Source organism: Argopecten irradians, chromosome 1 (assembly GCF_041381155.1).
Source record: "Argopecten irradians isolate NY chromosome 1, Ai_NY, whole genome shotgun sequence".
In the NCBI taxonomy this organism is placed as follows: domain Eukaryota; kingdom Metazoa; phylum Mollusca; class Bivalvia; order Pectinida; family Pectinidae; genus Argopecten; species Argopecten irradians.
In genome coordinates this window covers 31,169,756-31,184,325 of record NC_091134.1, presented here as the reverse complement: position 1 = coordinate 31,184,325, position 14,570 = coordinate 31,169,756, and the positions used below count along the sequence as shown (strand labels likewise).

Below are 14,570 nucleotides of genomic sequence, written 5' to 3'. Positions count from 1 at the left end.
GAATACTGGTAATGTAATCAAATCATTGACTCCAACTTGCTTTTTAATACAACGCGACTAGCGGTTGTATTAATGCTATCCGGTTTACTATTGATGTGTAAGACTGAGTAGGACTTGTCCTACAATGACATCTAGTGGTGACCTCTTGAACCATTTCATTCATAAATTCCCTATTCATTGAATAATATTCCTTTGGACCAATCAGTAGTCATGGGAAGACTGCCTACTGATTGGTAGAATACACAGAGTGTGTATAGAATACACAGAGTGTTATATAATACACAGCCCATCTAGGTCAACTGTTGCTTGCTGGTGACTCCTCTGTCCAACTTACATAATCTCTGTTAATGATAACTTACTATCTAAGGCTTATAGACATAAGAGTTTTAAAGTAAACTAATCATATGCCCTTTTTGTGTACTTTAAAATAATGTTTTTAAATGAATGTTAAACACAGATCTGAGGTAAAGGCAGAATAATGTATAAGGCTGCCCTCATATGTGCATGGTTTTACCAAAATAGGTGTATGTGCAACATAAGAAACAAGAGTATATTAAGGATAAAAACTCATTTTAATGAAGACTTTTGTTTTCTTTGTAATTTTCATGTAGGAACTTTAATGAAGAAAAATGTCAAACAAAACATGTATTTTCTGTGATCAGTTGAATGTTCTTGAAATAATTGATATCAAAGTCTTTATAATATGGTTTATATATATTTTGATTTTGGAAATTCATTTGATTTCATTTTATTTTTCTGTTTCTGTTGCGTTGTATTTGCAGTACTTTGAGTACTTTGATTTTATACATTTGTCCGAGCACTCTCTTTTACAAATTATCAGGCATTGGATCATATGGATACTGGACTTCTTATATGGGTCCATCTAAGTGAGGGAAGTGCAACATCATGGCACATCATTTGGGAACTTACTTAATTAGGCCTATACACAGGGACCTGGCACGAAATTTTTTAACCAATAGTATACATATACATTTATAACTCAACTACTACTCAACTCCTGGAGGTTATGGAAAATTGGACACAAACACTGGATAATGGTAGTAATGTGGATGTCATATATTTAGACTTCAGCAAAGCCTTCGATAAAGTGTCACATAGGCTACTCCTGCACAAACTAGAGGCATATGGATACAGGAAAATTCCTATCCGATCTAAACCAAAGAGTAATCATTAACGGGGAAAGTTCTACAAGCAGGAAAGTCAAGAGCGGAGTACCACAAGGGAGTGTCCTCGGACCTATTCTTTTCCTGATTTATGTCAACGATATCCCTGAAATTGTGAACAGTGTGGTTAAAACTCCTTGCTAAATTCAACAATGCACAAGATTGCCTGGAACTCCAACTGAACATTGACAAGATCACAGACTGGACAGACAAATTATGGCTCATGAAATTGAATAAAGATAAATGCAAACATATGGAAATAGGAAACCTTCCCATAATCAACCAATACTGTATAAAAGATGGTAGTATAAGGATACCCTTGGAGAAAATGGCTACTGAAAAGGATCTTGGAGTTTTAGTTGACAACAAACTTAAGTTCACCAACCACGTCAACAAATCTGTAGCAAAAGCCAACGGCATATTGGGAACTATCTTCAGAACATTTGTGTATCTGGAAAACCAAACTTTTACCACACTCTACAAAACTTTTGTCAGACCTCATCTAGAATATTGTTCTGTGATATGGTCTCCATGGCTAAAGAAAGACATCAAAGCACTAGAAAATGTCCAGAGAAGAGGTACTAAAAGGCTATTACTAAACTGAAGAACCTTTTATATCCTGAAAGGATCAGAGCATTGGGAATTCCAACACTGGAATACAGACGATTAAGGGCAGATATGGTGGAAACCTATAAAGTCCTCTATAAAATAGACATTGTCAGCAGTGAAAATATGTTCACCCCAACGAGATACGCCAGAACAAGGGGACACGACAAAAAGCTGTTTAAGAAACCCTTCCGTCTTAACACAGCAAAGTATGTTTTCAGTAACAGCTAGAATCATCGATTCACTCAGAGTCCTGGAATTGAATCCCTTCCTAGAGAGGTGGTCAACGCAGAAAACATTAACATCTTTTAGCACAGACTGAACAACCACTAGAAGAACCACGTCCAGAAATTCCAACCATCAACCTAGTGCAACTACTGATATATATCTTACTAGAAACTAGCAATACTATTATATTATATATATATGCATATGCTAACGCAATCACACGTATATTTTTTAACCATTTATGTAAATATTACCATATAACTATATAAGCCAAATATGGCTTTCCAATGATGTTGGACTGATGAGATACTGATGAGAATATATATATATATATTTATGTAACATACTGTTAGTTTAAAAAAGTCGTGCCAGGTCCCTGTGGGCCTATACATATATCTTAATTACATGTTTGTTTACAATATATCACCCAATTATAATCTGAAGGCTCCTGATGTCAAATCAAACTTTTAAAACATCTGATATATCGCACTAGTCAATCGTTAAATCTTTGGATACTATATAGCTGTTTTGGTGATTTAAATGGTCGTACAGGCCAATTAGACCTTTTGGTTATTGTAGGAACGTTTCTGACGTTTTCAATGCCACTAACTATGAAATGGATAGTTTACGAGGAGTTCAGAATGTAAAAACAAAGATGGCTTCCAAAGCAGGTAACACGTGTTTTACAGTTTTACTTATACACCGAAAGGGCTGGGATGATTTGGCAGACGATAATCGAAACATACTTTTATTGGACTAACATAATGTAGGAACCTGATAATGGGATATTTTGCCGAATTGCGAAGTAGTCGCGCACAGCCATTATCGTCAAATGCAATTGTCAATATTGACACTCGATATTCAATTCTCAGGTCTACTTGTTTGAAATGTTGATTGTAAATATATTATTTATAGATATAATGTATATTATAGTCAGGTCAGTCAACATACCATTTCGCATACCTTTGACGATCATAAGTTGGGATGATCATGACCAATTCCGGACTGATCAGTCGTATATACGTATGTATTCAACTGTCAAACGATTTCACAGGTGTGACACCGGGGTTTGTAATGATAAACTCAATGGAAATAAGTGATTGTAAACAAAGTCCTCAAACAGGTAGTCTACCTATTTTGGTGTGAAAAAGCTTCTGTTTTTATTTATAAGCCTAGAAGACTCATAGCTGGCTGCTAAGTAGATCCAATTTACTGTCCAAACTAGACCTAAGTAAACTACATAGCAACCATTCATGGGTCTACTTTAAAGTTTTTGTCTTAGATTTTAAGTTTCATCTTATAAAAACTTTGAGATCCTCTTTAACCTAACAGAGATATCAGATAACTTTGATGAGTTTGAAGAAGACTCTGACAACGAAGAAGAATGGGAAGAAGATGAAGAAATGGAACTGCAAGAAGATGTGATGTGCCTGTTCTGTCAGCAAAGGTTTCCAGGGGTGGATGAAATGTTCAAACACTGTTGGTCTGTGCATGGTTTTGACATGGCGTGGGCTGGCCGTACCTGGCGTCTGGATAGTATACAGTTTATCAAGTTTGTCAACTACGTCAGAACAGAGGTAGGTAAGCATAGTACAACATGTAAGGTAGATATATTTTACTTTATTTGATGCAATCAGCACCTAGATATCAACTTGATTTGCGCTCTTTTAAGAAGGTCTTCCCAGAAGATCTTCCAGCACATAGATGGAAGAACTTCCAGAAGTAGAAGAGCTACAGGTCCAATGACCAAAAGTTATATTCTAGAAGTAGTAGAGTGCAAATGGAATTATGGTCTGGGCACTAAATTATTGAGGAAATGAAACCAAATTTTGACCTTTCACAAAAATATTGCAGTGAGTCACTCAAAAAGGGATTTTATAAGATTCACATTGAAGACTTTTGACATCTGTTGTTTGTTGAAACAGGGTCATTTTAAAAGTTTCTGTGTATATCCACAGGGGCCGCAAAAATGGTTGTCAGATGGAAAAAATTATAATGCCCTTCCCGAGTATGACCTATCCCATGACTACATATCATTGTTAATGTAAATTTTTGACATTTTTATGTAGAAACCAAGTTGTGAAGACTTAATGAAATACAAACCTGGTGATGTTGCTCCCTGGGAAGCCGATTCCTACATGAAACCACACAATCCTGAGGATGTTTTATTACAGTTTGGTAAGAGAAGTTTCACAAATTTTGATTCAAAATCAAATGATTTTCTATCTCAAGAACAGTTTTTTAGAACACTGGTTTTCAAAGAAAACAAACATTTGAAGTTCTACACCCATACACCCACCTGCTTTACATCACTTTCCAGTTTCTGTTTCTTACAGATATTAGGTACCATATTTTCTCTAATGAGGGCTCCGGGCGCGGGTAAATCCCTTAGAGGGGGCGCCGTTATTTGAGACCATTTTTAGATGTTTTTTTCTGAAACAGAATATAGTCATCTTGCTTTTAGTTTCATATTTTTCTGAAACTTACTATAACCAACTTACGTTTTGAAGTCACATAAGTATTGAAATTACACAATTATGAAGAAATGTATGCACCAGAAGTATTAAACATTGGTTAAATATGTCTGTTTTACGGAATTTTGGCATTTCATGCAAGCCTGTTTGTTTACCATGTGTACACAAAATGGCGGACGGTGCTTTCAATCGCTACTTTCGTTTTGTGACAGTTGGGAAATGCTGACAAGAGCACACAATAAAATGCTTTGAAATGATAACATTCCTGTTATTTAGGAACCTTTATCATAGATATACAGTAAGTATTCATAAAACCTATATAGACATCGTTAAAATGTTGTTGCCAGTTAGTCTTCATCCGTACATGTGTGTGGGGCATTCAAGTGACGCGTTTTATTTTGAACATGGCGTTCTTGCTGTTTCTATGTGTAAACACTTGGCAAAGATGTCCTAAGTTGCCCAATGCAATAAATTTATAGCTGATCGGATGTCTGTTAAGCATCAGATTGATGTGAAATAGTATTTTATTAGCATCTGCAAAGACAAATTGCACAATCTGGCACAAAAATTGTATGAAATTAGTTGATTTTTTTCAGCAAAAAACATGGGGGCGCCCTTATTAGAGGAGGCGCTCTTAATAGGGAAAATACAGTATATTAAATCAAACACTTTCCTACCTATTCAGTTAGCTTATTCAAATACTCATACTGATACTCACCTGAAATTCCGTATTGGACTGTTCTATTCTTTGAGTCTGAAGAGTCTAAATGTCTTTAGGGGTAAACAAATAAAAGACAGGAGAATCATGCTTATCAGTGACCCTGAGTGTACCTCTATTCAGAATCTTTTTAAACATCTTGACATATTTTATATTTACAATGTAATATTATCATTTTTGTATAAGATTTTAGGACAAAATTCAGAATCTCTTTATTTATTTACTTTGTTTTTATTTGTAGACATAGAGGATATGTTAGAAAATACAGAAAACAACCCAGTGATGAATTCTATAGGTGCTACACAAAATGGCAATGCTGAGGAGGCTACTGTGACCTTGTCAGTGTCAGAGTTCAATGAATTATGTCAAAGGTTAAAGGTCGCAGAAGAGAAGTCGACAAAGGCAGAAGAACAGATACATGAGCTATTGCAAAATATGGAAAAAATGAAGTAAGTAGATTTAATGTTTCAAAGTTTCTCATTATAGAAAAAAGGTGGCCAAATTTATTTTTAAATAGACAAATGTTTTGCAAAGCTTTTAACAAGTTGAGAATCTTAATCATTCATCCTGACTTCAATACTTTGGAGGAGGGTTATGGATTATAATTAATTCTTACCTTGTTCACTCATGCACACTTTTATTATCACATGATATAAAACAGTGTGAGACAGATCAAGTCAAGTCATCAATTTAGTATTGTCCTAAAGTCATGGCTTGTACATTGTATGATGTCACAGTGTAATTGCCCTGACATTTGTCTATGTAATTGTTCTCAACATGCCGGCTGACTTGCCCAGGTCAGAGATTAATAAAACAAAACCTTTCATAGGAAGTGTTTCTGTCGAGGATAAGAGAAAATATGGTCATTTCATCATTTCACCAAGGGATAAATGTATAAACTGTAATATGATGGCAAACCAGAAACGTAGCTGATGTTCTGCTACAAATAAACACAAACTTAATATCTATACATGTATCAAAATGTATTAACGAGTGCTCTACCAACAGTGTTTTAATTGCTTTGACATCAATTTTCATTACCGTAAATTGTTTCTTTGCAGAATTGTTACCAAGGATATTGTCATGTTACAATCACAAGAGCCAGTCAAATCACAGAATGTAATAGAAACATTGGCGGAGGATGAAGATGATGCCTATTTTGGTTCTTATGCTCATTTTAGTATACACGAGGAAATGTTAAAAGTAAGTAAATATTGTCAGTATGAAAGGGGAACAATTTCTTTGTAGATTTACAGGATAATTACTGGCAAGTAAATGTAAAACTGGTAAGGTCAGTAATATCTTAACTGTTACTAGGTTAGTTAGGTTAAAATGAAATAATTACATAATTTTGAAGAGATTAAGTCATTATACAAAAGTGAATAAGTATGTAATGCAAATTAAGTAAGGAGTAAGAAAAAATAATTTGTTATTATCTAGGCCCAGTTTCACAAACATTCCTTAACTTTAAGAAATTCCTTAACTTAAAATTCTCCATAGGAAAGCATAAAAAAAAAGTTAAGGAAAAAATGTTAAGTTAAGGAGCCTTTCTTAAAATCTGTAATGCTTTCGAATGGAGAATTTTAAGTTAAGGAATTCTCTAAAGTTAATAAATGTTATAAAACTGGGCCCTGGAATGGTTTCATAGTTAAACGATTTGTGAACCCAAAATTAAAAATAACCTGTATTCAAGATATTTATATAAATATATTCTGTACTGGTGTGTCTGTTTAAGGATAAAGTGCGGACAGAGAGCTATAGAGACTTCATGTACCAGAACAAGGACCTATTCCGAGACAAAGTAGTACTCGATGTCGGCTGTGGTACCGGTATACTGTCCATGTTTGCTGCCAGGTCCGGGGCCAAACAAGTCATCAGTGTTGACCAATCGGATGTAGTCTACCATGCTATAGATATCATCAGGTGAGTGTGGATCTCACTTTATAATAACTGTCAGGGGTTTCAGAAGAAGAAATGTTTCTCGCCCAAACAGACCATCCCAACTTGATGTATTATTTTTTACTTCTTACTGTATAGTGCTTTAAGCTTGTAGGGTTTTGCAGTTTCTTATAAAGAGCATATTCATAGAGGTTAAATTTCATGGTTCCTATAATTCTTTGAACTATAATTGTTCTTAAGTACGTCAATGAATATCAGAATATTTTGCTGGTATTAAGAAATCACCAATTTCAATATAAATGCGAATAAAGTAAATAAAATATACCATCAAAATTACTTCCTACAGTAAAACACGGTTATAACAAATCTTTGGGGACCACTAAAATCACTTCTTATAGCATAGTTCGTTATACACTTATTACTGACATTTAGGAACATAGACGAGGAATGGAAATTACTACGTTATAACCATGAAGTCTTTGAAAGCGTGTTCCATATAAACGTGTTTTACTGTAGTGTATTCAGTAACTACAGTCAAACCTCTTAGTCAGTGGGAGTTTGGTAACAGTTTTTGAGTTCACTTGAATGTAGTATTTCCCATTAAGCAAGATTAATTAATTAACCTTATGAAGCAGTGGTTATATCTCTTTTGCAAAGCAATATAATGTTAAGCAGGTGTATAGCTGCATTACGAATATATTGTACAGATGTTATCCATATTCATTTGCACTGGATAAAAGTGATAGTTTCCTCCATAAATATCTATCAGTAGAACATACTTCCATCGTATTCTTCTTGAAACTAAGGTACATTCATGTAGATATTAATTCCAGCACAAGGATAATTCAGCGTCTTATATTCCTGGTGTTGTTTATATTGACAGAGAGAATGACTTGGAGGATCGAGTGACTGTGATTAAAGGTCGGATAGAGGATGTGGATTTACCTGTGGATAAAGTGGACATCATCATCTCCGAGTGGATGGGCTACTTCCTTCTGTTTGAGTCCATGTTAGATTCTGTTCTGTATGCAAGAAATAAATACCTAGCCCCTGGAGGAGTTGGTGAGCATGTTCTCTGTGTAACTTAACTCATTCTCCCCTGAAATTCCAAGATGGACAATTCAAGCCTTTTAACTAGAAGAATCTAAATGGGTCTTCAGAGGTGAATGGATTAATTTGTCATTTGGCCTTGACCTACTCATTAAAACATTAGGGGATATATAGCTTCCTCTATAATCCCCCACCTGTCTCCCAACAATCCATACAGGCAGGTGTGACCTTGACCTTTACAACACTGAATTGAACTGTAAGATCAATTGTTACCTCCCGTTGATATCCTCACACTGTCTCTTTATAGTCCATTCCAAAAAAGGGAAAATCAGCCTGTTGACAGTCTGTGACCTTGACCTTTAAAATAGACATTTAATATTGATAGTTATCTCCCCATTCATTCCTCTCTTGTCTCTTTTAACAGTCCATCCGGACAGGTGTAACATCAGCCTGGTGGCGTCCTGTGACCCTGACCTTCACAGTAAACACGTGACATTTTGGGACAATGTTTACGGCTATAAGATGACTTGTATGAAGTCTGAGGTTGTCAAGGAAGCCAGTGTGGAGGTTGTAAAGGCAGATAAAATTATCACAGACGCAGTCATTGTTAAGGTAATTCATCGATTATTACCGAGACTACTACCTATTTTGTAAGGATTACATTCCTAATTTTACTTTTGTGAGTTAATGAGGTTTACATGATGTTTAATTTTAAAATACAAGGGAACATCTTAAATGAAAATAGGCTCTTTTCCTCACAATATTTGATCTCTGTTTACTAGGAGATAGATGTGTGTACGTGTAGACTGGAGGATTTACAGTTTTCCCGACAGTTCTCTCTGACGGTGAAGGAGAATGGCCAGGTGTACGCTATCGTCAGCTACTTTGATATGTTCTTTGATAAAGGATGCAACTCTAAGGTAAAACATTGCAATCATTCATTATTAGGAATTTTTTTTATGATATACCAACTTATTGGTTAAAAAAGTGTTACAATTCAACTGTTATTTAAAGATGCTCCACCACTGACAATTATAGTATTTTTTCACTATCAAAAACAGGAGCAGACGATTTAGTGTTTTTCTTCAGTTACAAAAATTACTTACTTTACACCATTACCACCATTGAAAAGTTTGAGCTTCTAATTCTACGTCAAGTTAAAAATATGAAAAATAATTAATTGCATCCCGAAAAAATTCCGACGCACTATATCCTATATGGAATGAAGTACTGATTGCGCATGCACAAAAGGCAAAATGAAAATACATATATTATTTTTGTGTTAATTAGACATACATACACACAATTGAACACCAATTATTGTTCAAATAATGAATATCATTTATGCGCTGTCGGCGGTGGAGCATCTTTAAATGTTTTGATAGTTTTTTTGTAAAAATTTAGTTAAAAGTGTTATTTTCTTTTTGCCTGTTAATCGTTTTATCATCAATGTTTTATATAACCTTTTGATATTGGAAGTGTAATAACATAAAAGTAGACTATACTTTATTCACACCAAAACTATGCCAACTGGATATCTGGCCATATGATCCCTACTAAGTCACTTTATCTACGGTGGAATTTTACTTTTAGATCTTTAATACAGTCCAATATACTTAAGAATACAGTGTATTAGGTTAAAATTTGATTGTGCTAATTTAAATTTTTTGCCTTTGGTATAGTAATAGTGATTACCCGGTATAGGAATTAGTTTTTGCCCATACTATCATAATTTCAATTTCAGGCTTAGATTGTATTGTGCCAATATACATAGGTTACAATGTTATAAAAGATTGTATTGTGCCAATATATATAGGTTACAATGTTATTAAAAGATTGTATTGTGCCAATATACATAGGTTACAATGTTATAAAAGATTGTATTGTGCCAATATACATAGGTTACAATGTTATAAAAGATTGTATTGTGCCAATATACATAGGTTACAATGTTATAAAAGATTGTATTGTGCCAATATACATAGGTTACAATGTTATAAAAGATTGTATTGTGCCAATATACATAGGTTACAATGTTATAAAAGATTGTATTGTTGTGCCAATATACATAGGTTACAATGTTATAAAAGATTGTATTGTGCCAATATACATAGGTTACAATGTTATAAAAGATTGTATTGTGCCAATATACATAGGTTACAATGTTATAAAAAGATTGTATTGTTGTGCCAATATACATAGGTTACAATGTTATAAAAGATTGTATTGTGCCAATATACATAGGTTACAATGTTATAAAAGATTGTTTTGTGCCAATATACATAGGTTACAATGTTATAAAAGATTGTATTGTTGTGCCAATATACATAGGTTACAATGTTATAAAAGATTGTATTGTGCCAATATACATAGGTTACAATGTTATAAAAGATTGTATTGTGCCAATATACATAGGTTACAATGTTATAAAAGATTGTATTGTGCCAATATACATAGGTTACAATGTTATAAAAGATTGTATTGTGCCAATATACATAGGTTACAATGTTATAAAAGATTGTATTGTGCCAATATACATAGGTTACAATGTTATAAAAGATTGTATTGTGCCAATATACATAGGTTACAATGTTATAAAAGATTGTATTGTTGTGCCAATATACATAGGTTACAATGTTATAAAAGATTGTATTGTGCCAATATACATAGGTTACAATGTTATAAAAGATTGTTTTGTGCCAATATACATAGGTTACAATGTTATAAAAGATTGTATTGTGCCAATATACATAGGTTACAATGTTATAAAAGATTGTATTGTGCCAATATACATAGGTTACAATGTTATAAAAGATTGTATTGTGCCAATATATATAGGTTACAATGTTATAAAAAGATTGTATTGTGCCAATATACATAGGTTACAATGTTATAAAAGATTGTATTGTGCCAATATATATAGGTTACAATGTTATAAAAGATTGTATTGTGCCAATATACATAGGTTACAATGTTATAAAAGATTGTATTGTGCCAATATACATAGGTTACAATGTTATAAAAGATTGTATTGTTGTGCCAATATACATAGGTTACAATGTTATAAAAGATTGTATTGTGCCAATATACATAGGTTACAATGTTATAAATGATTGTATTGTGCCAATATACATAGGTTACAATGTTATAAAAGATTGTATTGTATTGTTAGTTGCCAATATATATAGGTTACAATGTTATAAAAGATTGTATTGTGCCAATATACATAGGTTACAATGTTATAAAATGTATTGTATTGTGCCAATATACATAGGTTACAATGTTATAAAAGATTGTATTGTTGTGCCAATATACAAAGGTTACAATGTTATAAAAGATTGTATTGTGCCAATATATATAGGTTACAATGTTATAAAAGATTGTATTGTGCCAATATATATAGGTTACAATGTTATATTTACACTTTCTAGGCTTGTTCACTATACGCAAGTACTAGCCGATTTTGTTTACCATAACTGCATGGTAACATTGAACTTTGAACTTGCGTAAGGAAATGTTCTGTGCAACGTAAAAGGACTACTTTTTTTTTAAAGAAACACATGGCTTTGTTTACATTTTGACGCAACATTACGTGTATATTGTTGTTTTTCATAGAAAATTTGGAAAATATGAACAATACATATATGTTTATATTTATACATGATACAAACATTTTTTAAATTAACAATTGTATAAAGAAACGGGGGAAAATATCCCGACCGGGGCGTCATGCAGTGCTTTCACTTTTGTTAAAAATGATGGATGTCAAATGTAAACATTACCTCTGTGTCTGTGTTTCGTCCTAAACGATCAAGTCTTTGGGGTGGGGTGGACGGGCGTGAGAGCATCCTCTGACAGAGGTCAGTTATAAACACATCCTCTTATCTCTGTTCTTTGAGAATTTAATCGTGTGTATTATAAAACATGCACTGCTAGTAATCCACGTGTTGACAGTTACACGTCAACACAGCTACATTGCATCCATCGAACACAAGTGAAGTTATTCAATCTATCGATGGTGATGGATCTAAGCGTAGATTATATAATCACATGGCTCCCAAGGATGTAATATCGTCAAGTCAGACGACAATCTCAAATACATTGAGCTACTTGAAAACAGGTTTTAGACAACTTCGGCAAACTCCAGTGTGTAAGCGTGCGTCAGCTTCGCCTCGCTGCACAACGGTCACCGAGTTCACACATGTGGCCGAGTAAAAATACTTTATGTTATTACGCTATATATTAACTTTTAGCAAAATTGAATATATATTTTAAAAATCTGATCTGATTAAATAAAATAATCTCATAAATTTACTTTGTTTGTCATGTTTATTTTACACTAAAATATTGAACTTTTTTTGTCGTCGCGGATGAATAATTCTATCTTACGTGAAGCGTCATAATTCGCTGTTCAATTGAGTAAGCTCCTCCCACTTTTGACCGACTTTTATTGAATAATTACGTCACTTTCAAATGACAATTTTATTGCATAAAGTATAAATAAAAAGTCGTGTGAGTGTAAATATAGGGATTGGATTGCGCTTTTATGTTAACCATGCTTGTATGGAGCAATTCCTCTAAGAATATATTCAATATGGGGCACTAACGCGCCCCATAGAATATATTCTTAGAGGAATTGCTCCATACAAGCATGGTTAACATAAAAGCGCAATCCAATCCCTATATAAATAATTATCCTACCAATTAATATCATTATACTACTTTATCTAGGTGGAGTTTTCTACTGGTCCAGCTCACCCACCAACACACATTGGAGACAGACAGTGTTTCTTATAGAACACCCAATAACAGTAGTCAAAGGTAAGTACAGAGTTATACCCCTTCGTTTAGGAGTTGGTACCCTTTCTTTCAAAGTTTGCTCATAGCCTTACTCAATTTGCCCACGAAGGTCTTGCATCTATGAGGTTGAAGATCTTCTGAGAAGACTTCTCTGTTTAGAAGAACACAGATTGAGTTGACCCAAGGGATGTAGATTTATTGATTCCTCACAGAAGTTTGCCTTTAATACATTTAATCTCATTCTGTCAGAATTTGTCCAGTTCCACTGGTGGCTGGTGCCAAGATAATGAGGTGACCTTTATAGCCCTTGGACCTCTTATTCACGCCCCCTTTATGAATTGGGTGGCATATAACATTGTTAATGTCTGTTTTGTCATGTTATTTTGCCTTCTGTATCCATTTTCAATGGAGATCAGTAGCCTATATTGGCTTGCAGATATATCTATGAGTCATTTGTGGTATGTGAATATCAATGTATTTCTGATATCAAAGAGTGAACTGCTCTACCACTTTCTTGTTTCAGATGAGGTTCTACAAGGCAAGATTACCTGTAAGAAGAGTAGGAAGGACCCTCGATCTTTAGTGATATCATTGACTGTAAAGGATTTCACACAGGTTTATCTAATGGACTGATTACTAGTGCAATTATTGATAGGTTTCTGTGACATTGTCTGCCCCAGGTGTTCAGTTCTAGGACGCTAGCACTACCACTCAAATAAAAGTGTTTCCGAGAGTTACATGCTGTGTAAGTGGACAAAACCACAAAGTGGCTATGGCATCATTGTATGTCATTGCCAAGCTAGAGTAGTCTCTCTTTACTTTCATTAGGAGTGAATTTATCTTGTTTATAGATGCACTAGTTAATTGTTAGAAAGCACCATACAACAATCAGATTGTTGTTTGATTATGTATTGTGCCCAATCAACAGCAGTCCGTGAAGGAAGGCAAGTTAAAGTATTTAAGGGGGGACATAGAGACTTATTACACGCTAATGATCTGGAAACTTTGATCACCAAAAAGTGCACTGTGTGTGTGGTATAATGTGTCATCCACTTCACTACTCTTACAGGTCCTTTTTTAAGATTGCAAATGAAATGTCTTTTAGCAAATTAATGAAACCCCCGAGTCTCTGACCATGTCTTATTTGGTATCGTCTTTTGAAAAACTTTGTATGAAGCAAGTTTCTCCTAATATAACCATTGCTTTGTCTAAACATTCTATGTGTACTCTTTGTAATACTTTCCTCATAGCTGGTCTGTGAGTCTGGTGCTGGATTGATAAATCAACAGCTTCTATCTTAAGTCCTAAATAAAATGTACAAACTTCAACAGATTATTGAATTTTCTTTTTTGTGTGATATGGACAAATATTAGTTTACTTAAAAATATGAGAAAGTTGGCATTGAAAAAGTTGGCATTCATATGTAATGTTACTCTTCATGCCTAGTTATGCATATTGCATTTTGGAATTAAGCTAAAAAAAAAAAAAAATGGCCGACAGACAGAAAAGTTTGTCATGGCTATTCCTCAGAAGGCAATGAAGAGATTTTTCTCTGATTTTCTTTTGTAGAATCCTCTTTGTGCCTAGGTATGCAAATTGCTCCAAAAACAA

The 14,570-nt window shown here is 33.9% G+C and overlaps 1 protein-coding gene across 1 annotated transcript; it reads left to right on the top strand.

Moving 5' to 3' along the window:
- The first annotated feature begins 2,533 nt into the window (after nucleotides 1-2,533).
- LOC138323924 (protein arginine N-methyltransferase 3-like) lies at nucleotides 2,534-14,287 on the top strand. Its single transcript, XM_069268867.1, is given in 12 exon segments — nucleotides 2,534-2,689; nucleotides 3,351-3,595; nucleotides 4,088-4,196; nucleotides 5,452-5,659; nucleotides 6,272-6,413; nucleotides 6,946-7,133; nucleotides 7,993-8,171; nucleotides 8,584-8,771; nucleotides 8,942-9,079; nucleotides 12,891-12,923; nucleotides 12,926-12,980; nucleotides 13,483-14,287. Coding segments are annotated over 12 exon segments (1,650 nt in total). The 5' UTR covers nucleotides 2,534-2,634; the 3' UTR covers nucleotides 13,593-14,287.
- The last annotated feature ends 283 nt before the right edge of the window (nucleotides 14,288-14,570 follow it).